At 50.3% G+C, this 22,210-nt stretch overlaps 2 protein-coding genes and 1 pseudogene across 2 annotated transcripts in view; 2 read left to right on the top strand and 1 right to left on the bottom strand.

The window, feature by feature from the left end:
• Window positions 1-2,112: 2,112 nt before the first annotated feature.
• The window catches only part of DRC4 (dynein regulatory complex subunit 4), a 44,892-nt gene continuing 24,794 nt past the window's right edge, over window positions 2,113-22,210 (bottom strand). Inside the window, exon 13 of the mRNA XM_089903462.1 lies at window positions 2,113-21,819. The gene's annotated coding sequence lies outside the window, so the exon portion shown is untranslated. The remainder of the gene's footprint in view (window positions 21,820-22,210) is intronic.
• Window positions 7,466-18,493, top strand: PRDM7 (PR/SET domain 7). The gene is made up of 10 exons (XM_089903469.1): window positions 7,466-7,534; window positions 7,945-8,068; window positions 8,392-8,499; window positions 10,308-10,361; window positions 12,169-12,321; window positions 12,958-13,059; window positions 13,275-13,546; window positions 13,973-14,040; window positions 15,167-15,363; window positions 17,072-18,493. The coding sequence occupies exons 1-10, from the start codon at window positions 7,466-7,468 to the stop codon at window positions 18,310-18,312; spliced, it is 2,388 nt and encodes a 795-aa protein (XP_089759595.1). The 3' UTR covers window positions 18,313-18,493.
• On the top strand, window positions 8,719-8,894 carry LOC111179375 (large ribosomal subunit protein eL39-like; annotated as a pseudogene).

Genomic DNA, 22,210 nt, shown 5'->3' with positions numbered 1-22,210 from the left:
AAACTAAACAAATGGGACCTAATGAAACGTAAAATCTTTTGCAAAGCAATGGAAACTACAAACAAGATGAAAAGACAACCCTCAGAATGGGAGAAAATATTTGCAAATGAATCAATGGACAAAGGATTAACCTCCAATATATATAAACAGCTCATGCAGCTCAATATTAAAAAAACAAACAACCCAAAACAAAAATGGGCAGAAGATCTAAATAGACATTTCTTCCAAGAAGACATACAGATGGCCAAGATGCACATGAAAAGCTGCTCAACATCACTACTTATTAGAGAAATGCAAATCAAAACTACAATGAGGTATCACCTCACACCAGTTAGAATGGGCATCATCAGGAAATCTACGAACAACAAATGCTGGAGAGGGTGTGGAGAAAAGGGAACACTCCTGCACTGTTGGTGGGAATGTAAATTGATACAGTCACTACGGAAAACAGTATGGAGGTTCCTTAAAAAACTAAAAATAGAATTACCATATGATCCAGCAATCCCACTACTGGACATATACCCAGAGAAAACCGTAAATCAAAAAGACACATTCACCACAATGTTCATTGCAGCACTATTTACAACAGCCAGGTAATGGAAGCAACCTAAATGCCCACAGACAGATGAATGGATAAAGATGTGGTACATATATAAAATGGAATATTACTCAGCCATAAAGAGGAATGAAATTGGGTCATTTGTAGAGACATCGATGGATCTAGAGACTGTCATACAGAGTGAAGTAAGTCAGAAAGAGAAAAACAAATATTGTATATTAATGCATATATGTGGAACCTAGGAAAATGGTACAGATGAACCGGTTTGCAGGGCAGAAATAGAGACACAGATGTAGAGAATAAACGTATGGACACCGAGAGGATAAAGCCGTGGGGGTGGGTGGTGGGAGGAGGTGGGAGATTGGGATTGACATGTATACATTTATATGTATAAAATAGATAACCAATAAGAACCTGCTGTATAAAAAATAAAATTCAAAAATTAAAATAAACAAAAGTTTAAAAAACAGAAAAAAAGTTATTCCCTTCATATACATGTATTTATATGAATGAATTATTTCCAGGCTTATATGTATAAATACAAAAAAGAGGAATAAAAGCTACCTTGAACCAAAAAAGAAAAAAAAAAAAACAGAACCCACCAGTTATGCAGATGAAAACCCTATCAGGGTACTTGCTCCAGTGGTAAACAATTCTGAAGTTGGTCAGAGGTGGGGAATCGTCTCCCATGCAGCCAGCAGCCCCCCACCCCGCAAGGAGCGTCCTCATTGCAAAGCTGGGGGACCGTGCCGAGGCGTCTGTGAGTAAACGTGAGCTGAGCCCCAGGCCAGCTGCTGCTGAACTGTTCCCACCCTTCCCAGGTACAACACCTGAATATGTACAAGGACTTGAAAGCCTACAGGAAGGGCCGTGGAGCCACCCCAGCGACAGCATGCCTGCCGACTTGGTGCCTGCAGGCCAGCCAGGATGGTCCTGGCCCCGGGCGCTCTTCTGGAAGCTTTCCATTTCCCTGCCTGAGATACCCCTCCTGTCCAGGCCCCCACTGCTTTTTTCCTTCCTCACCTCTGCCCGGGGAGAAATTCCAGTGGCAGTTACGGGTGACACATCCTCTTCTTTAGCAGGTGGCAGCTTGGCAACTCCTGCAGAAAGTCCAGCAGAGCCCCACTCACACCGGGCCACCCCCAAAGCCGTGGCCCCTCACTCCCACCCACCAGCCCAGCCCCCGACACTGCTGACGGGGCAGAGAATATGGCGTCAGGCACAGCTGCAGGGGCTCTTGCTGCCTGGAGCGGTGTTTATATTGACCTCAACCCAGGCACACCTGGGGAGGGCTGGCCCGCACGGTCAGCTGCCCAGGTCAGCCAATCCTCACCCCTCAGGGGCTCACAGTTGCAGAAAATGGACCTTGCTGAACCAGCCAGGTCCAAGGAACAGGTGTGGGCTCCTGAGAGTCAGGCTAGACAAGGGGCTGCAGCTCTGGCTTGTTTTCTAATCATTTTATCTGGCCCGTGAGTGGGAGACAACTTCAAGAAGACCCTCTCCTAATGAGAGGAACCCAGGAGTCAGGGAGAGGAGGGGTGGTGGGTGGAGACAGGGCCTGGTGCCCCAGCTGCAGTGGAAGTCTCTGGAAGACCAGGCGGAGGGAGGCCGCACAGGGTGATGCCCAGGGTCACAGACCTGTCGGAGCTGCTGTTTGTTAGTTCAAGTCCTGCTCTGAGGTGCTCTGTGTCAGCTCCGAGCGACAGGTGAGCTGGGGGTGCTCTGCAATGAGGGCTATGTGCACGGTTCCTGTGAGCCCAGCCCTGCCGGGGTACCTGTCCAGGGGAGCTCTGTATCCTGGGAGGGGCCTGACCACGAGAGCCCCGTGGGCTGCTGGGGACCTGGTAAAGGATGTCAGGACAGTCAATGAAGCCACCGAGGATATACATCCAGTAGTTCCTAATTCCTACACCCTGCTGGTCATTCTACCATCCACCAGGACATGGTATTCTGTATTAGACTTCAATGATGCCTTCTTCTGTATTCCATTAGTCCCAGAGTCACAAGAAATCTTGGCTTGTGAGTGGCAGGACTCAACATACAACAAAAACAATACTGCTGGGCCGTCCTGCCCCAAGGGTTCAAAAATTCCCACACCATCTTTGGAGAAACGTTAGCTAAACACCTAAAAGTTCTACCTCTGCAAAAGGGAACCCTCCTTCAATATGCAGACGACATTCTGATCGCCAGCCCTACTAAGGAGGCCTCTGAACTACCTAGCCAATAAAGGATAGAAGGTGTCGAAGAAAAAGGCTCAAATCTCACAGACTAAAGTGACCTGCCTGGCTTCATTCTCACAGAAGGTCGGAGAAGCCCATCCCAGGAAAGGGAAGAACCCATTTGCAGTCTGACCCCTTCTAAAACTTGAAGACAGCTTAGGGGTTCCTGGGGAGGCCGGGGATTGCTGCACCTGGATCCCTAACTACAGTCTAATAGCTGGGCCTCTATATGAAACACTGAAAGGAAAAGATGATGATCCTTTCGAATAGAATCCAGAAGCGGCCTTTCAAGAATGCAAAGAGCAGTCAATTCAGACACTCGCCCTGGAACTCCCTAATTTGGCTAAACCCTTTGAACTTTACATCCCCATAGAATGTGAATCGCCCTTGGAGTGTTAGTGCAAAAACTGGGACCACTTGAAATGGAACAACGCAAGAATGCCCTCCAGGTAGGATAAACTACGGTCACCATGGGCTTGGCCCGCCGCCCCATCCAGCCAGGATACTGGCGGTATCTAAAAACCTGGAAATCAGCAGCCCACAAATCCAGCTCCCTCCTAAGGGAAAAGGACCCCACGTGGTGATCCTAACCACCCACCATGCCCTGAAGTTGCAGGGGTCGCTCCGTGGGCACACTGACCTCGGGTGAGGAGGCCCTCCAACTCCAACCTCCAGAGAGACAACCGGGGGCAACGGGCCCCCATGACGACTCGTGTGACCATCACTTGACCTGGAGCTTCTCTCAGAAAACAACAAGAGTGTGCCCCAAAAGAGCAGACTACTGCTTGCAGGACTTACGGCACCCAGAGGGGAGCTAATAAGCTTGGCGGGGGAACCATATATCACCCTGTCACCACAGAAAAGCCTACAGACACCGCGGTGACGGCGGCCAATAAGACCAGCTGGACTCCTGGCTACTTCAAAAGGCCGTTGACTCAGTGGCCGTCATGGTCCTGGATCACCACCGGCCCTGGACTGTCTGGGAGTTGAGCGGGCAGGACTCTGACACCTGGTGCTGTTTGCACGTTAATTCAGGGGCCTAATTGAAGAAAGCGCAGACTACCGGTCAGAGCATCTAGGCTGGCAGAAACCGTCAGCCTAAGGCGGCCGAACAAATGTGGGGCGGGGTAAAACCGGCTCCCCCCCAGCGTCTCTGCGCATCTCTTTCCTGGACCCTTAAAGGTCATTAGGATCTATAACACTTCCAATGCTGGCGCTCAGGCGGACGAGCAGTGAGGCAGGAGGCCTGGGGACAATCAACCTCACCTGGAGGCTGCTGGGGAGAAGTTCTGCCCCTCCCCCCGCGTATGAGGACTCCCAACTCAGCACAAAGTAGTTACAGAAGAGGGGTCTGCACCCACAGCGCCCCAAGAATGAGGAATGGGACAAAAGGCAGAGGAGAGGTTTGTCACCGGCAAAGCCCATGAAAAATTCCTGGGAGATAAAAATAGAATCTGGGCAATAAAATATAGTCTAACATTTATTCCTCTGTGCTTTGTCTAATTTCACGTGCTCCTAGGGTTCCGCATGCAGAGGTCCCACACCCGGCACTTCAGACCCAATTTCCTAGTGCAGAATGGCTGGGTCGACACCTCAGCTCGCGGGGCCCCGTGCAGACTCCACGATATAGAGCCTGAGCTCCAGCCAACCCGGCCCTCGAGAGCTCCGCCCCCTCCCTCCCGCTGAGGCTGCTGGGATCCCTACACAGCAGCCCCGCCCACAGCCCGCGGGGGAACGCACGCTGTCACCTGTTCATTCTCTGATCAAAATATAAAGTTTTCCTTTGCTTCTGAACCAAACTCAGTCTCGTTCTGTTGGCTCCAGTGACACTGGGCAGGGGGACCCTTATCGGGGCCCACTCTGGAGGATCAGTAACAGAATTTGAGAACATTGTAACTTCAGTGAACAGATGTGTGAGCCAAACTGTAATGAACGTAGAGCAGTGTATAAGGCTCGTGTAAAACAAGATGTTTCTAACACTTCCATTTGATATTTCCCTCACTTGATTATAAGCAAGTTCAGTGGAGGGTTATTGTCTTATTTGTCAGCTCAACTTTACAGAAATTAAGTGATTTTTTCCCAAGGCTGTACATCTAATAATCTTGGCTGGAGCTTCAATCTTCTTTTGAATGCTTTTCCATTGAAAATGATACCTCTCTTTCAGCTCCCCCATTTCTGAGGAATATAAAATCTTATAACTTATTGTTACCAAAGGGGAAAGGCAGGGGGAGGGATAAATTAAGAGTTTGGGATTAACACATACACACTGCTATTTATAAAACAGATAATCAACGAGGACCTACTGGATAGCACAGGGAACTACACTCAATGTTTTGTAATAACCTATAAGGGGAAAGAATCTGAAAAAGAATAGATATCTATATCTACATCATCTATCAACGCCAGATAAAATGTAACCTAAGGGTGGCCGATGGTGACCGCTTCTGACCCTCAAGACTTCAATCATCTAAAGCTTGCACTCTGCCTACTGCCCAAGGCCCTCCATGAACACGCATGTACGCATAGCTTAAAACTTCCCCAGTTTGGGGGTTTGGGGAGACATTCTTTTGACAAGATCCCTGGTGTTCTCCTTACTTGCTGCAAGTAATAAATCCCTCCTTCTCCCAATCTTTGGCTAGGTTGTGTCTTTTGGCTCGACACCCACCAAGAGGCAAACCCAGTTTTCTGGTAACATCTCTCCATCCAGACCCCCAACCAGCACTCGTGGTCCCACCTTGACAATAATTCTACAGTCAGCTGTCTTGCTTCCAACACATGGAAATCATGTTACGTTTCTGTAACCAAAGCTAGGTAAGGGGCAGAAACACTCTCCCCATTTTACCTTATGAAGCCCCCTCTGCAGATCCATTATCCTCGAATTTGATGCCTCACTTTAATGGAAAACACTTGCAGGGCTTTCTGGTTTCATTTATATCTCATTTCTGAAGCCTTTTTAGACCTACATTGCTTAAACATACAGATTACTCCTAAGTGCCACTTCTACTTTGAGATTTAAAATTCTCCCAGTGTTTTTTCTAATATACTTATTATTCCATTTGTTGCGTTTAAATCTTTGACCGTATGTTGTTTATTTTGTGTGTCATCAGATTTTAGTTAATTACCTAGTTTTCCCCTGAATAAAGCAATGCTCATCCCAAACAGTTCTTGCCAAAACTGGATTTTACAAGGAAGGGAACAGGTGGGCCTAGGAGAAAGTTCGGGAGCACGACTACAGTCCGGTGGAGCAAAGACCCTTGTTCAGGGCACTGGACGCCACGGCCACCCTAAAGACCCACCGCCCGCCTGAGGCTCCAGGATTAAGACGGGCTGCCTGACGGCGGGCGGAAAAACCAGTCAGGGAAAACCGCGAAGCTGCTCCTGCGCGCTGGAGGCTTCCTTTCAGACACGCGCGGGACCCAGAGCAGCCAATCCCCGAGTGGTGGGGCGGGACCTTCTGCGCCCTCCGCACCGTCCCGGCCGCCTATTGGCGGGACCGCTTCTGTCGCAGCACCGATTGGTGGCTTGCACCTGACGGGGCTTTACAAGCCGGCTCCGCGCCCTTCGCTTCGCCTCACCTCAGGAGTTCGCGAAGCTGCAGAAGCCGGAGCGCGCACCGGGCCGGGGTGGGCCCTGCGAGGGGACAGCGGGGAGACTGACGGGAACTGCGAAACCCTTATAAACCCTCAGCCCGAGGCCTTCAAATTCCAGGCTGGGAGGCCCCAGATCCCCTCACCCTGAGGGGCTCCAAATCCCGTCAGCTTGGAGGGACCCCGGGTCCTAACCTGAGGGACCTCACATCTCCTCAGCTTCAGGGACCCAAAGTCCCTTCACCCACAGAAACACCAAATCCCCTGATGCTTAGACCCCCCCAAATACCTGGAGTAACCCCTAGAGGTTAGGCGCCCTAAAAATAGCACCCGCAGAGAGGCCAAATTTCCCTACCCTCAGAGGCACTGACTACCCTCAGCCCGGGAACTCTTAACCCCTTCATCCTCAAAGACCCCAGGTGCCCTCAATGTGGGAGAACCTAAAGCCCCTTAAGGAGAGACCCCGGATTTCCTCAGGCTCAAAGGTCCCAAGTTCTCTCAACCTGCGCCTTCTACATCCCTTCAGCCAAAAGACGCCAGATACCATCAGCCTAAGGGACCCTGAATCCCCTCGGGTCTGAGGAACCCCAATTCCCTTAGCCAGAGTGACCCAAATCTCCTCAGGCTGAGCGATCTCTCCCTTAGACATAGAACGCACGTTTTGCTCAGATTTTTCCGGAGTCCCCAGGTGGAGATCCCCAAAGCCCTTCTTGGAGAAATAGTCCCTGTCCCTCGCTGGAAGAGAGCCCTGGTTGTCAACCTGACCCCAGCCCAGCAGTCCGGGGCTTCCAGGTCTCCTCAGGACTCCCTCAGGCACCCACAGACACAGCCCCCCCAGTGCCTTTCCTCAGAGGGCCCGAGTTGCAGGGGGGCCAAAGAAGCCGAATCTAGTTCACGTTAGGCTGGACTGTCGTGGCTGGCGACGATCCGTCCACCCCATCAATACCCTCCACATCCTCTAATCCTTGCCGGGGTCCTCACACCTTCCTGCTCGGGACACCCCAGCCGAGGAACACAGACCTAGCTCTGGGCAGGGGCCTGGGCTACCTCAGCACCTTCTCCTTCCACAGGCACCTTGGCCTTGAGGCGGTCCCAGGCCCATGAGCACCGACAGGTGGCCGGAGGACAGCACTGAGGGAGATGCTGGGAGAACAGCGTGGAAGCCCACGGTGAGCGGTGGAGGAGGCAGAGCCTGGCTCTAGGCCGGCTCTACAGGAGGGACAAGGAGCTGGTCCCTGGAGGGCCACAGACTCCTGGCCTGCACCACTGGGTGACCTTCTCTGTGAAGGTACACAGGATGGGGGTGCCCGGTCCTGTCTAAGATGGTGGGGCGGGGCGGGGTGGGGGGGACAGGACACTATAGCATCGTCAACTGCTGTGTGTCCAGGGAGAGTTAGGAAAATGCTCAGTGTTTGCTCAGTTAAGCAGGACACGGTCAGGAAGGAAAACCTTCATCCTTGTCTCACAGAGACCACCCAGCGGCCTCAGGCTACACCCTGCACAAGGTGGAGGAGAGGGCCCAGCTCTAAGTTCTGACTTAGATTAGTAAGTCACTGATGAAATCGATTATTCTCTCTAGGCCAAAGATGCTTTCAAAGACATTTCCATATACTTCTCCAAGGAAGAATGGACAGAGATGGGAGAATGGGAAAAAATCCGATATAGGAATGTGAAAAAGAACTATGAAGCACTGATTACTATAGGTAACAGGAAATGCTGGGTGCCTGGGAGCCTGGGAAGCATGAACCAGGTCTTCGGTCTCAGTGTTAGCTTGGCTCTCTCTGAGATGGCTTCATCTGCTCACAGTTGCCTTCCGTGTGGAGACCAACCTGCAGGAAATGTGTGTTCTTCTGTATTCAGTGTGGGCCTGGCCCTGGCAGCGCAGAGCTCACCCCTTGCCTGGTTCCAGACTCTCCCAGCCCATCCTACCAAGTCACACTGACTCTGTGGCACTTTCCATCGCCTCTGGGCTTTGTTCCTCCTTCCAGCTCTTCCCTTTTGGAACCAAGATTTTGCTCCTTTCCAGGTCTCAGAGCCCCTCGGCCAGCTTTCATGTGTCACCGCAGGCAGGCCATCAAAGCCCAGGTGGGTGACCCTGAGGATTCTGATGAAGAATGGACTCCAAGGCAGCAAGGTGAGGGGCCAGGAAGATTTAGAGGTGTCTTCCTGAAAACAACCTGGGTTTGGGTCTCAGCTGCGTCTCAGGCATTAGCAAAAAAAAAAAAAAAAAACCCATAATTTTTCACCCAACAAGCAAGATGCAAAACAGAATATTATACAGTAAGAGACTATCCATATAAAGTTTTTAAATATGTAAAATAATTAGCCTCCCCTTCTCTGCCATCCGACGTGCAGTTGACTCTGCTCCTCACCATGTCTTCTCACAAGACTTTCACGATCGAGCGATTCCTGGGCCAGAAACCAAAGGAGAATCGTCCCATTCCCCAGTGGACTCAAATGAAAACTGGTAATAAAACCAGGTACAGCTCCAAGAGAAGACACTAGAGAAGAACCAAGCTGGGTCTATAGGGAGCCACCCATGAGGTGGCACATGTATTTATGCTGTGGAAGGTCACTTGCATCTTACCATATCACTCTGAAAGCATCACTACTATCTGGACAAATGCATCCATTTGTTTTATTGGGAAAAAATGATTTTTCTCCTTGTGTCAGTGTTTCTGCATTAGTGCTTTGGCTCAGTAATAAATATGAGACCTTTTGTTGGAAAATATATATATATATATATTGTTTATAGGTACATTAAAAGGCCGTAAATGTATAAAAATTTGAATGTGAATAAGAAGTACCAAATTCATCACCAAAGGAGTAAGGGCTGGCAGGTGGCTTCATTGTGTCTTGGTTAGTTTTTTGTTTGTTTTCGAATTTTGAAATAGAAATTAAAAGACCCGCAGTGGTTGTGGCAGAATGGTGACATAAGACTGAATGGAGGTGGATGTATAGGTTTTCCAGTATAATTCTCAATAGTTTTCTCTCTCTCTTTTTTTTTTTGGCTGCGTTGGGTCTTCGTTGCTGCGTGCGGGGTTTCTCTAATTGCGGCGAGAGGGGGCTCTCTTCTTTGCAGTGCGTGGGCTCCTCGTTGCAGTGGCTTCTCTTGTTGTGGAACACGGGCTCTAGGCGCGCGGGCTTTGGTAGTTTCAGCATGCGGGCTCAGTAGTTGTGGCACACGAGCTTAGTTGCTCCGCGGCATGTGGGATCTTCCTGGACCAGGGCTCGAGCCCGTGTCCCTTGCATTGGCAGGTGGATTCTTAACCACTGCGCCACCAGGGAAGTCCCGAGTGCATAGGAAGATTTTTGAGTGTTGATTTTGTATCCTGCAACTTTACTAAATTCTTTTTTTAGTTCTAACAGTGTTTTCTGTGGAATATTAGAGATTTTCTACACATAAAATCATGTCATCTGTGAACAAACCTAATTTTACTTCTTTCTTTCCAAACTGCAAGCCTTTTGATTCCTTTTCTTATCTAATTCCCTGGCTAGGACTTCTAGTACTATGTTGAATAGAAGTGGTGAGAGTGGGCATCCTTTCCTTTTTTTCTTGATCTTAGAAGAGATCACTTTTTCCACCAATCAGTATGATGTTAGAGGTGGACCCTTCATATATGACCTTTATTATATTGAGGTAACTTCCTTCTATTCCTACTTTGTTGAGTATTTTTGTCATGAAGTAAATGTATTAGATACTTTATGAACATAGGATGAAGCACAGATGAGGTTTATGTCTATTTTTTTTTTAATTTTAAGGAAACTGTGATGCTCCCAGTGGAAGCATAGGCATTGATGATACAGAAATCATTTTCCATTCCCCCTTTGGTAATCCTTGCACTTGTCACTCTCTGGTTCAGAATTCTGTGTCCTTAATTCAGATGCCCAGAGTCTGGAAACATTTACCAACCAAAACACTGATTTCTCATCATCTTTTAGTTAAACCTTCTTGGGTGGCCTTCAGAGTGGAGCACAGTAAACACCAGAAGGTAAGTATTTCCCAAATCCTGTTGACAAGAAAACCTTCCTCATGGATCCAATCACAGGTAAGAATAGGAGAATACACAGAGTATCCTAGAAACTGCTGCTTCCTTTCATGATTCTTTAGCACAATGTCTGATATCATCATCATTTTTATCGTTAATAAGAATAGCAACAGTAGTAGGTTGTTCTATTGTCACGTTATTTTCATAATACTTCAGGCTCTATTTTACATGAATAAACTCACTTTAGACCTTAAAACAATCCTGTAGCACCTATAGGTAGTGTAACTATCACCATTTATATTGAATAGATCAAGAAACTGAGGTAAAGAAATGTTTGAGTATATGCCTGAGATCACAGTATCACTGGTAGGGCAATCTCATCCAAAGCTCCTTCTCTAAAACACTTACAAGCTGAGTAGAACTTCCATAGTTTTATAAAGTTTACACTGTCTTATTCATACATACATCTTTATATCATTCACATGACGGGTGATTTCAACCTCAGTTGTTTTCTGCTACGCCAAAGTGAGTGACATGCTAAGACCATCTGACTAAGGGAAGCTTACAGATCTGTAGGCAATTTGTAGAGTGGATTGTCCGAGACGAAGAAGGAGATGGACCCCCAACCTCAGAGCCTGCTACTCTAATAAGAGGAAGCATCTCCCAGCCCTGACTAGCTTCAAGTTTGATCACTGAAAACGACAAATAAGAAAATAACTTTAGGACTTCATATAGGTTACCCGCGTTTCAACAGAAACTCATCCCTCTGGAACTGATTTCAAATGCTCATTCTTGCAGGAGAAAGTAACAGCTCCTTCCTCCGGGCTCTAATTAGGCAACTGTCATGTTTGGAATCATTTGCTTAGCCTGCCCCTGCGTTGCAAGCTTTGAGAGCCTGCTCCATACCCGTTTCTTCTCAGAAGTCCCAGGCCCAGCTCAAGGCCCCTGAGGGCCCCCTGGAGGTTTTCTGAATGCGTGACTCCACATTTAAACATTCACCTAGAAGTAAGAGGGTCAAGGAGTGCTGAAGATAGTATCTGTGAGCTAGATTTCAAATAGGGAGACAGTTGAGGGGGTGAATTGATAGCAGGGCTGGACTCTCACGTTCACACTGTACTACATATCAGTAGCTCACAAAACAATTTGGTGAACGTTATTAAATTGCATGTCCACTGTGACGTTAAGAATTAGCATGTATGCCAATTTATGGTTCAGGAAACTGAGGAGAACTAGCTAGTCGTACAGCCTTATTCAAGCAGAATCGATGGGAACCAGCTACTCTGATTCCAAACATTCTCTCTAGGATATGGCAACCTGCAACGTTCAGCATCATTTTCTTTATTGTCTAGATAAGTTTCTGCCATACCATTTCTTTGTTCTCTTCCCAATCTCACTGCTCTGTCACCTCATTTTCCAGAAGTGTTTTGTCCCCTCTGTACTTTTCCACATTTCCTCGTCCATCAGAGGTCCACTAATTTAATAAAAGACCCCCTCTTTTTTTCTATAAGCCCTTACCCCCCGCTTCTTTCCCAGACTTTGTTGATTCTTCCCAATTAGACTCGCTCTCACTTTTATGGAGAAATTTGAGAGAAAGTTGAAGGGAAGGAACCTTAAGATATGGGTTCTAGTCTTGATTCACTACCCACTTAGGCCCTTTATTTACGCTCTAGTGTTCAGACTCCACCCGCCCGGGGTATTTCCAAGGGTTGTTGGAGTATTAACTAAAGTCATGCATGTGAAAACACTTCATAAGCCCTAAAGAACTAAAGAAATGCATGTTGTCTTTCACTATGTGACTCTCCCGTTGAAGGCAGTGCCCCCGGTGCCATTAAGTAATGAATCTAGTTTGAAGAAATTGCCAGGAGCAGCGCAACTGCAGAAGGCAAGTGGCCCTGCGCAGGCCCAGAGCCCAGCGCCCCCTCCCGGAGCAGCAAGCACCTCTGCATGGCACACTAGACAAAAGCTGGGTGAGAGAAAATAACGTGGGGGCTTTAGTCCCTCTAATTCTTCTAGAAACGCTGATTAGTATGGCCTAGGTGTGTGGGGTGGACTTGGGGTAGGCGTGGGTTTAGGCTGGACTGATCTGAGACCTGAAGTTAGCACTGGGGCCTTGGGAAAATCTTACATGTCTTCTGAGGTCCTGATTGCTAATCTCTAAAGTAAACGTAAGGATACATAACTCGTATAGTGTTTGAAAACATTAAATTAATTATAAAAGTACGGACACATACACGTTCAAAAATCCATCTGTGATAACAGTGACCATGCTTTCTTAGTTAAGGCCTCTGCTCAATGCCTAACATGTAATGTGCCTTAACCAATATTTTCTGAATGAGTAAATGTGTCAATGAACCATTTTCTACGTAGAAAGGTTGGGAAGTTAAACCTAATAATGGGAAGAACAGGAAGCTAACATTGAACTGGGCGTCTGTAGTCAGTGTGGAGCCTCGGTCTGTCTGAACCAGTAGCTAAACGGGGGAAAAACAAAGTATACAGAAGGACAGGCGATGATTTGATGGGAGGGGATTTCACATTTTCTGATAAAACAGGGACCAACACTCCAGACCCCACCAACCTTGCTTACCTACTCTTCTCCAACTTAGAACGCAGAGCAAAGCAGATTGAAGTGAAGATGTATAGCCTACGAGAAAGAAAGGGCCACGTGTACCAAGAGGTCAGCGAGCCCCAGGATGACGACTACCTCTGTGAGTGACCCCACTGGCCCATTACAGAGAAGGCTGTTATGTCTTGCTACAATAATCTCACCTTAGCATTTAGTCCCCAAATCATCCCCTTTGTCTACTGACTTGGGGTACAGGATTGAGGCCAAATGACATGAGCGCCCTGGTTCTTTCTGAAGGTCTTTACAACCAGGAACACGCACTGTATCTTCCCTAATCCCTGTCGCTCTCGCCTCCAGATTGTGAGAAGTGTCAGAACTTCTTCATTGACAGCTGTGCTGCTCACGGGGCCCCTTCATTTGTAAAGGACAGTGCAGTGGAGAAGGGGCATCCCAACCGCTCAGCCCTCACTCTGCCCCCTGGATTAAGTATCAGACCATCAGGCATCCCTGAGGCTGGGCTTGGAGTATGGAACGAGGCATCCGATCTGCCGTTGGGTCTGCACTTTGGCCCCTATGAGGGCCAGATCACAGAAGATGAAGAGGCCGCCAACAGTGGATACTCCTGGCTGGTGAGAAACACCCACCTCTTCCCCTGTCCTCTGGCCTCCACATCCCTTCTGTGGATGGGGCGGGGGGGCCTCACGTTCAACATGCTAGGACGTGGATGGGGACAACACGGTTAGCTCTGTGTACTGAGTGCACTTTGCATGAACACGGAACTTCTACTTAAAGATCAGAGGCCAGGTGGGAGCACGGTGGTACAGGCACAAAGAAGCGGCTCCTCCCGTGCGGGGCCCTTGGCCTGAGCGGACAAATAGACTCAGACATGAGGATGGTGATTAAGGAGCTTATTGCGTGGTCACGATTGGCAGTTGCATCCATGTAGGCTGAAGAGCATTGATGACAGCAGAGTGAAATAATTCTTCTATCACCTCCCACCAAAAAAAAAAAAGAAAGAAAGAAAAAAGGCTTTAACTTCTTTTTCTGACACTCAGATCACCAAAGGGAGAAACTGCTACGAGTATGTGGATGGAAAGGACACGTCCTGGGCCAACTGGATGAGGTAAGCCCAGTAGGTTTCCAGGTTCCAGAGAGGACACTCATCTCTCTCAAGCCCATGTCCCTTTCCTTCTCAGACTGCCCCCCTCAATGGTTTTTACATCTTCTGTCCCTCTTTTTTCTCCATACAATGCTCTTTCATTTCAAGAGACGTCAGAAAAAAGGAAATAAAAATATAGTATGTGTCCTCAAAATACGTCTCTGTGCTCAAGAAAACTGGGGTACTTGAAAACAACTTGAGGAGTCTAGATTCACCAGGGACACTTATTTACCTAATTAACACTTATCAAGCACTTGCTATTATGCTCCAGTTTAGAAAATGGAGTCCATTACTTAAACAGATCACATCACCCATGTCCTTACGGAGGACACACTGCAGACAGACATTAAGCAATTGATTTTAGGAACATTTAACCATAATTTTCCTATTTTTCAAGAAGTGCACAGCACCACCATAACCTAACGGGAGGTACCTTTAGTCTGTGAGGGCAGCCACCTTCCCAGCCTTGCTTCCAGTGAGAACTGGGTTCTGAAGCCAGGAGACAAACAGACTGCAGGATGGTTGTGAGCAGCCCCTTTCTCTAAGGTCCCCTCCTTTCATCAGGGGAGGCAGAAAATGAATAAACTACTATTGTTCTGTGTTTCGAGCTAAGTCAGAGAGCTCTCCAAGTTTCTACAGGAACCTGGGGGAGGCAAGTGAATGGGGGGCCCTGGATGCACGTGGGGAGACTGGAGACAGGCCTCTCGAGAGAACATAGGCTGGGGCTGAGTGCTGAGGGATGTGTGCTAAACTAGAAGCACCAAGTTCTGTGGAATAAAAACAGAACTTCATTGAGAGTTTAGAGGTCACCAGTTTTACGGCCAATCCAGGTGGAGACAGGTCTGGAATCGGGCTTTGGAAAACAGATAAGTAGGTAAGGAGAGAAAAGCAATCTGGCCTGGATGGGCAACAGCATCTGGAGATAGGGATCCACAGGAAAAGCTCGAAGGCGTGAGCAGCAGGTTCCCGCGCAGCAGCGGCGGCAGCTGGGGTAGCACCAGGCCGCGACGGCAAGAAGCTGGCTCGGGTCTGACAGGTGGAGGGAACCCATCGCCTGCACTTTCTGTCCCTTTCTCTGCCCCAACCCCAGGTATGTGAACTGTGCCCGGGATGAGGAAGAGCAGAACCTGGTGGCCTTCCAGTATCACAGGCAGATCTTCTACCGAACCTGCAGGGTGGTCAGGCCGGGCTGTGAACTGCTGGTCTGGTACGGGGACGAGTACAGCCAGGAGCTCGGCATCCCGCGGGGCAGCGGGTGGAAGAGCCAGCTCGTGGCGGCGGGCAGAGGTGGGTGCCACTGCTCTTCCAACGCAAAGCAAGAAGCACTCCTGGGGAGCTTTCATGGTCCGGCTCTCCATCAGGGTAAACTCCAGTCTGGAGTCAGCAAAGTTTCAATTAAGATGCTTCAGACATTGATCCATAAGCCTTTGACTCTTAGGGAAACTTTTTATATTAAAATTTTTTTCTTCTAGTTTTTTTAATCCCTCATGCAAAAAATATATAACGTCATATAGGGCTGAAAGGCTTAGAGGAAAAAAACACATTTTCGAGCACCTACCAGCTCTCTCACCTTTAGCCATTTCTTCTTCATCTCCTCCATATTTCTAGATGATATGTGTACACGTTGATTTGCATTCAGTCACCATTTCGGTTCGTTGTCACATGCGTTCATACACTGTGCCAGACAGGGCTCCACGAACTGGAAATAGAGATTGAACAGGACGGTCAGAATCACTGCCCTAGAGCAGCACGTGCCTCATACCAGACAGCAGTTAGTGCTTTGAGGAAAAGTAGCCCAGAGAAAGTGCCTTGGATCACTGTGAGCGGAGGGGTGGGGTGTGGCGCTCTCCAGAGACAGCATTTGTGGGCAAAGTGTTCCAGGCAGGGGAACGGCCAGTGCCGCAGCACCAGGGCAGGAAACAGAGGCCATGCAGGTGGTCAAAGAAGGAAGCACAGAGGGAGAGGAAGCAGGCTGGACAGAACACGGAGGCCTCAGGGCCTGTGCTCCACGCATAGACATGGGGGTCCCCCTGGGTGACGTGAAACAACCGTGCGGTTTTCAGCTGCAGGGGGCATGTTCTCTGCTCTAAGATGATGCTTTGGCTCATTTTTTGGAAAGAGATAGCAGTGGGGAATCCGCTCAGAGGTCAGTTCATCACCAGGTGAGAGGGGAGAGCGGACTGGCTGAAGAAGGGCAGGAGCTGGGGTGTATTTTTAAACAGGACTTCCTACTGCATTTTAAACGGACTAACCCTGACTGAAATCAATGAGGTGTGAATACTCGTGAGGCTTTCTGAGGAAGGACGTAATTTTATTTTCCACTTTATGGAAAACTGAGAGAGAAGCAATTCATGACCTAATTGGGGCATCAGGAGCCAGAGTCCGTTAGTCAGTGGGACCTGGACCACTCGGTCTTGTCCAATCTGAATCCCACTTCCTCACAGAGATTCAGACACAATGGCTGCTCAACTAATATGTCTCTGTGAATGAGGAGCCTCAAATCCAGCTTTCCTCACAGGTGCCCTAACCACTACCCTACCCTGCCTTCCACATCTGGAGATCTCCAGGATGAGTGCCCCTCACTTAATAAATTCCTTCCCCTCGTAGGAAGTCACTCAGGGCGATTCCACCTATCATCAAGAGTGTTCTCTCCCAACAGGATAGAATACCTGTGGCCCCTCTGTCACAAAGTGATAGGACTTTTCAGATACTCCTATGTGGGCAAAAGTCACTGCAGTTCCACCTCTTATAAGGAGTGACACTGCCTCTGATGCTACTTGAAGGTCCCTAGTCAGGGCCACAGGTAGAAGAGGCCCTTGATACGGGCTTTCTGGATTTCTGAAGAAGACAGAGTGAGTAAAAATGGAATGGAAAAGTAGACTGTAAAGGCACACTTGTTGGGAGACAGAGCTTGCGCTGTCAACACTGAGATGATTAGTGGTTCAGGCCTTACCGGAGACAAACCATCTACCTGACCAGAAGCTTCCTCTTTTAGCAGACCCAAAGCCCAAGATTCATCCATGTGGCTCCTGCTCTTTGGCCTTCTCCAGTCAGAAAATCCTCAGCCAACACGTGGAATGCAGTCACCCGTCTCAGGTCCTCCCGAGAACATCTGCAAGAGACCGCGTCCAACCAGAGGATCCCTGCCCAGGCTATCAAAATCGGCAGCAGCAATATTCTGATCCACACAGCTGGAGTAACAAACCTGAATATCAAGAGGTCAAGGAAAGGTCCAAACCTTTGCTGAAAAGGATAAGGCTGGGGAGGATTTCAAGGGCCTTTTCCTCCTCTCCCAAAGGACAAATGGGGAGCTCTAGGGCACATGAGAGAATGATGGAGGCAGGGCCCAGCACAGGCCAGAAAGTGAACCCAGAGGCCACAGGCAAATTACTCATAGGGGCAGGAGTATCAAGAGTTGTAAAAGTCAAGTACAGAGGCTCTGGGCAAGGCTCCAAGGATAGGTCTAGTCTCACCAAGCACCAGAGGACACACACAGGGGAGAAGCCCTATGTTTGCGGGGAGTGTGGGCGAGACTTCAGTCATAAGTCAAGTCTCATCGCACACCAGAGGACACACACAGGGGAGAAGCCCTATGTTTGTGGGAAGTGTGGGCGAGACTTCAGTCATAAGTCAAGTCTCATCGCACACCAGAGGACACACACAGGGGAGAAGCCCTATGTTTGTGGGAAGTGTGGGCGAGACTTCAGTCATAAGTCAAATCTCATCGCACACCAGAGGACACACACAGGGGAGAAGCCCTATGTTTGCGGGGAGTGTGGGCGAGACTTCAGTCATAAGTCAAGTCTCATCGCACACCAGAGGACACACACAGGGGAGAAGCCCTATGTTTGCGGGGAGTGTGGGCGAGACTTCAGTCATAAGTCAAATCTCATCGCACACCAGAGGACACACACAGGGGAGAAGCCCTATGTTTGCGGGGAGTGTGGGCGAGACTTCAGTCATAAGTCAAGTCTCATCGCACACCAGAGGACACACACAGGGGAGAAGCCCTATGTTTGCGGGGAGTGTGGGCGAGACTTCAGTCATAAGTCAAGTCTCATCGCACACCAGAGGACACACACAGGGGAGAAGCCCTATGTTTGCGGGGAGGGTGAGGGAGTCATTACCAATAAACCACATCTTAGCCACGGGAGGATAAATGTAGCCACCACATACCTCGGCTCTGAGGGAGCTTCAAAGGAAGTCTATGACCCCTTACATTCCCTAAGAGTGTGATGAGCACAGAAATAACTGGTTAAGTAGATCCTCTGCTTTCATGATAAGAGAGAAGGTAGATAAACAGCAGAGGGTTTCTTAATTGCCCTGGAGATGTTCATACCAATCCCCTTCGTGGTTTTTTGGACTCCTGTTTTAATAAATTTTGTCTCCATACAAATCTGAAGCCCAGACTGTGTACCTCATTCCCCCCTTATCACTGAAAGCAGTGGGGTCCAAGAGAGCCACAGAGAACGCATACTCGCAGCCCCGGTCTCCGTAGGAACTGAACCCCTGGAAGGGCATTCTCCCTTGGCCTCTCCTCATTCCTCTCTGGTTTCCTCTGACTTCTGTAGCCTCAAAGGTGAAGGCCTCGTGCACGTGTGGGTGCATGCCTGTGTGCCTGGCTCAATCTGGGGTATCTGGTCTCCCTCGCTCTCTCTTTGCTGTCGCCTCAGGGCCAGCACACCATGTGGACTCCAGATCCAACCGTAGTGGGTCAATTCTCAGCTCTGCCCTCACCAGCTGTGTGACCTATGGCAAGGTGCTCAACCTCTCTGTGCCTCTTTTCTAATCTATAAAATGGGATGGGAGCGCCAGCCTTTTGGTTTGATGGATAAGCACAGGCAGAATCTGGCACAGAGGCTGGCTGAGAGGGCAAGCCCCGCCCTTTGTTATTCTCTCCCTGCCCACGTCTTCCAGGTCTTTAGAGCTGGACAAAGAAGGGGCCACTCAGGCACTGGTCAGACACAGCTGCTTCACCTGCAGACTTAGCTGCCCTGACTAAGGAGGAGGTGAGAGGTCAGGATGCTAAGTGCGGGCAACCTCCCTTCCCACCGCTGCCCTTCCCGCTGAGCCTGGGCAGCCCCAGAGCCCCTCTACACACAGTCACCTGGGAAAGGCGGCCCTCGCCCACAGCCGCTGAGAACGGAGTCTGGAGCCGCGCCTGCAGGAACCGGACCACCCGTGAGTCTCGGAACCTCTCCTGCCCCCCTGCACACAGTGTCCTCGAAGCCCACACTGCAGCTTCTCTAACGCACGTGCCGTGTACCTGGGCCTGTGTGCTTCAGTGCAACGGTGTCACCACCTTGAAATTCTTAACTGTTGAATATTTTATCCTTCAACTCACTTTTTCTAAGAGAAGTCTGGTGGAGAATGGGGCACACTGTGAGCACAGCAGGCCCTCACAGTGTGGACTCACAGCTAATGGCCCCGAGGCCCCGGGAGCTCAGGGCTCCCGTGCAGCCAGCAGCGCAGGTGCACAGGCTGCACGTGAGGACGAGGTGGCACGAAGCCTCTCCCGCTGGGTAGGTGAGGGTCCTGACAGCTCCAGGAGGCCACGCTGTGCTTAGACCCAGAACTGAGTTCTGGTACAGAAAGGAGGCCCCATCCTCTCCTCTCTGAACAACCTCCCTGCCCCTGAGGGAGCCCTAACTTGGCCCAGTCCTGTTCCCACCACAATGGGTTCAGGAAGGCCGAAGCGGGGAGCCCAGACCCCATGACTGCAAACAACGGCCCTTAGTCCCCTCCCCGTGCAGCCTTGTGAAGCATTTCTACGTGAACCATGTGGATGTCAATAACAAACATCCACTATTATTGGCTCCTTTCTTTCATGCTTTTTTAAGGGAATCTGTGTGTCTGTGGCTTTGTTTCCCTATGGGAAGAGAAGCACCATAAACTTTCCATCTTCTGTGGCTCTCAGCAGCGGCCACGGGAGGGACGGAGTTGGGGGTGATGCCGGCAGAGGGGCTTCGACTGAAATACTGTGGGGGAGGGGCCCCAGAAACTTCCTGGGGCTTCTCACCTGCACCTCCCACCAGAGGTGGCCCTAGAATCCCCTGCAAGGCTGAGCAGTTCAAGGCCTGCCCCCTCCCCTCCCCTCCCCTCTGGCAATAAACTCCATTCCCGGTGAGGCCGCCAGCCCCCAAGACGCCCCGAGTCCCTGGCCCCCATCATCCGCGGCCTGCACAGAAGATGGATGACCTGTGTGGTGGCGGCGATGGTGTGCGACCCCACAGTTCAGGCGCAAACAGGCACTCTGGCCTCTCACCCAGTCTCGGCTCACCTCTAGCAAGGGGGCTGGCGGCTTATACACCCTCCCGCCACGGGCAGCTGCGTGCTGAAGGGGGGCTCGGAGGAATGTGCACCGCCTGACACGCGCTGGGCTCGGCTTGGGACGCCTGCAGGGCCTCCACCTGACACTGCGGGTGCCCTGGATGGCCACACAGGACACCAGCAGCCTCCATCACATGTGCCGCTCTGACCGCAGTGGCCCCATGGCTGTGCCAGCCCCACCTGCCTGCTGCTCTACCGGGACCCTAGCTGAGCAGGTGAGCGCGGAGCACAAGAGGGTAAACTGGCCTTCGGCTACCAGACTCTGCCTGGTCGGCCACTAGCCCAGCCAGTACCTGAGGCAGAGCTGCCTATGGGGAGGGTGTCACCCACAGATGCTGTCCTCAAAGCTCAGGTCCCTGAAAACTTACCAAAGAGGTTTTCTTAAGTTTGTTTTCAAAAGTAGGAGGCCGTTCATCTATCACCCAGAGAAAACTCCTGTAACATTCTGAAATATGTACTTTAAGATCTTATTTTGCAAGCTCTTGTGCTTGATGGCAACAGCTTTGTTGTTTTTTTCTTTTTCTCGTAATATGCAGGTGTTTAGAAAAAAAAGAAATTTAGAAAATACAGAAAATAAAAGCCACTCATAATTGTATAGGCAACACCAATTAATACAGCATCTGGTCACCACACACAGACACGTGTGCACACACACAGGAACACTCGTGCACGTTTTTCTTCTACGAAATCTTTTGAGCCCCCATCTTACCTTGTCACCGGCCTCTGTTTTTGCTCACCAAGACGAGCCCGCTTTGGCCTCGTGACCGGTAGGTTTCCATGCAACTCAGAAGCAGGCGGGCAGCAGGGGCTGTGAGGGGTGGGCACCGCCTGGCCCAAAGTGAGGAGACAAGAGCGAGCGCTTCTCCTCCGGGTGCAGTACCTTCAGGGGCCACTGGGGGAGACACCGAAGAAGAAGCCTCTCAAACGCCTTCCCTTCAGTTTCCATGGTTACAACGTGCCCCACGTCCCGGGGTCGGACGGGGGTTTAACAGACCTTCTATTGTTGGACATGAAAAGTGTTTCCAGAGAGAATCTGTCCAGATCTTGGCCTGGCTTGCTGCAGGTTTACCCATGTGGTGCATTCGGGGCTCAGGGAAGTTCTGCAGCTTCCCGGGTTTAGGGCTAAAGCACACCCCGCCCTCACCCCTCCCGCGGTCACTGCGTCTTCCCCTCCAGAGGAAGGTGTCTGGGACTATTAACTGCAAAGACACTGCCGAAGAGGACAAAGGCCATGGCTGGCCCGGGGCTGGGGTGCTCCCTGGGGAGCACAGGGGACATGGGCCACTCAGTGCTGGTCTCACCTGTCCTGCGTGCTTATCCTCCTTCTCCGTGGTTGTGCGGCTTTCTTCCCCCGGGGGGGCTGCCAGCGAGGGGCTCCCGAGACGCTGCAAGCTGGGGTTGGCGGTGGGAGTGCTGCATGCCAGGAAACCCAAGACCCTCCAGCAGGTCAGTGCGGTGTGGACAAGACCTGGCCTCACTGGACGGCTAGGCCCTGTCCTTTCGGGACACCCGCTCTGGACCCCCGTCGGAGGTGTGGCTGTTTCCCCGATGCCCACCTTGGTCTCAGGAGGCAGAAGAGAGACTGGGTTATCCCTCCCACCCGCTGCCCGGACAGTCACAAGGGCCCCTTCCCAAACAGTCGGAGCAGGCTTAGCAGAGGGAGTGCTTGGGTCTCACAGGGTCACTATGGAGAGGGATTTACTCCTGACCAGGATCCCTTCTTTGCTGGTTCTGTTTCTGCGTTGTCTTCACACCAAATCTCACAAGGACAAGGCCGGGTTTTTACAGCATCACTGGCCCAGGG

Source organism: Delphinapterus leucas, chromosome 20 (genome assembly GCF_059928025.1).
Source record: "Delphinapterus leucas isolate spDelLeu-1000000601 "Yukka" chromosome 20, BTC_Dleu_Yukka2, whole genome shotgun sequence".
NCBI classification, from domain to species: domain Eukaryota; kingdom Metazoa; phylum Chordata; class Mammalia; order Artiodactyla; family Monodontidae; genus Delphinapterus; species Delphinapterus leucas.
The sequence above is the reverse complement of the archived record's forward strand: the minus strand, read 5'-3'. Positions and strand labels throughout refer to the sequence as shown.

Excerpts from the sequence above, each read along its gene's own strand:
- PRDM7 (XM_089903469.1), top strand. The coding sequence starts at position 7,466 with ATGAGCACCGACAGGTGGCCGGAGGACAGCACTGAGGGAGATGCTGGG. Across the intron at positions 12,322-12,957 it reads GCACACTAGACAAAAGCTGG|AACGCAGAGCAAAGCAGATT; the intron begins GTGAGAGAAAAT and ends TCTCCAACTTAG. Across the intron at positions 15,364-17,071 it reads GCTCGTGGCGGCGGGCAGAG|CAGACCCAAAGCCCAAGATT; the intron begins GTGGGTGCCACT and ends TTCCTCTTTTAG.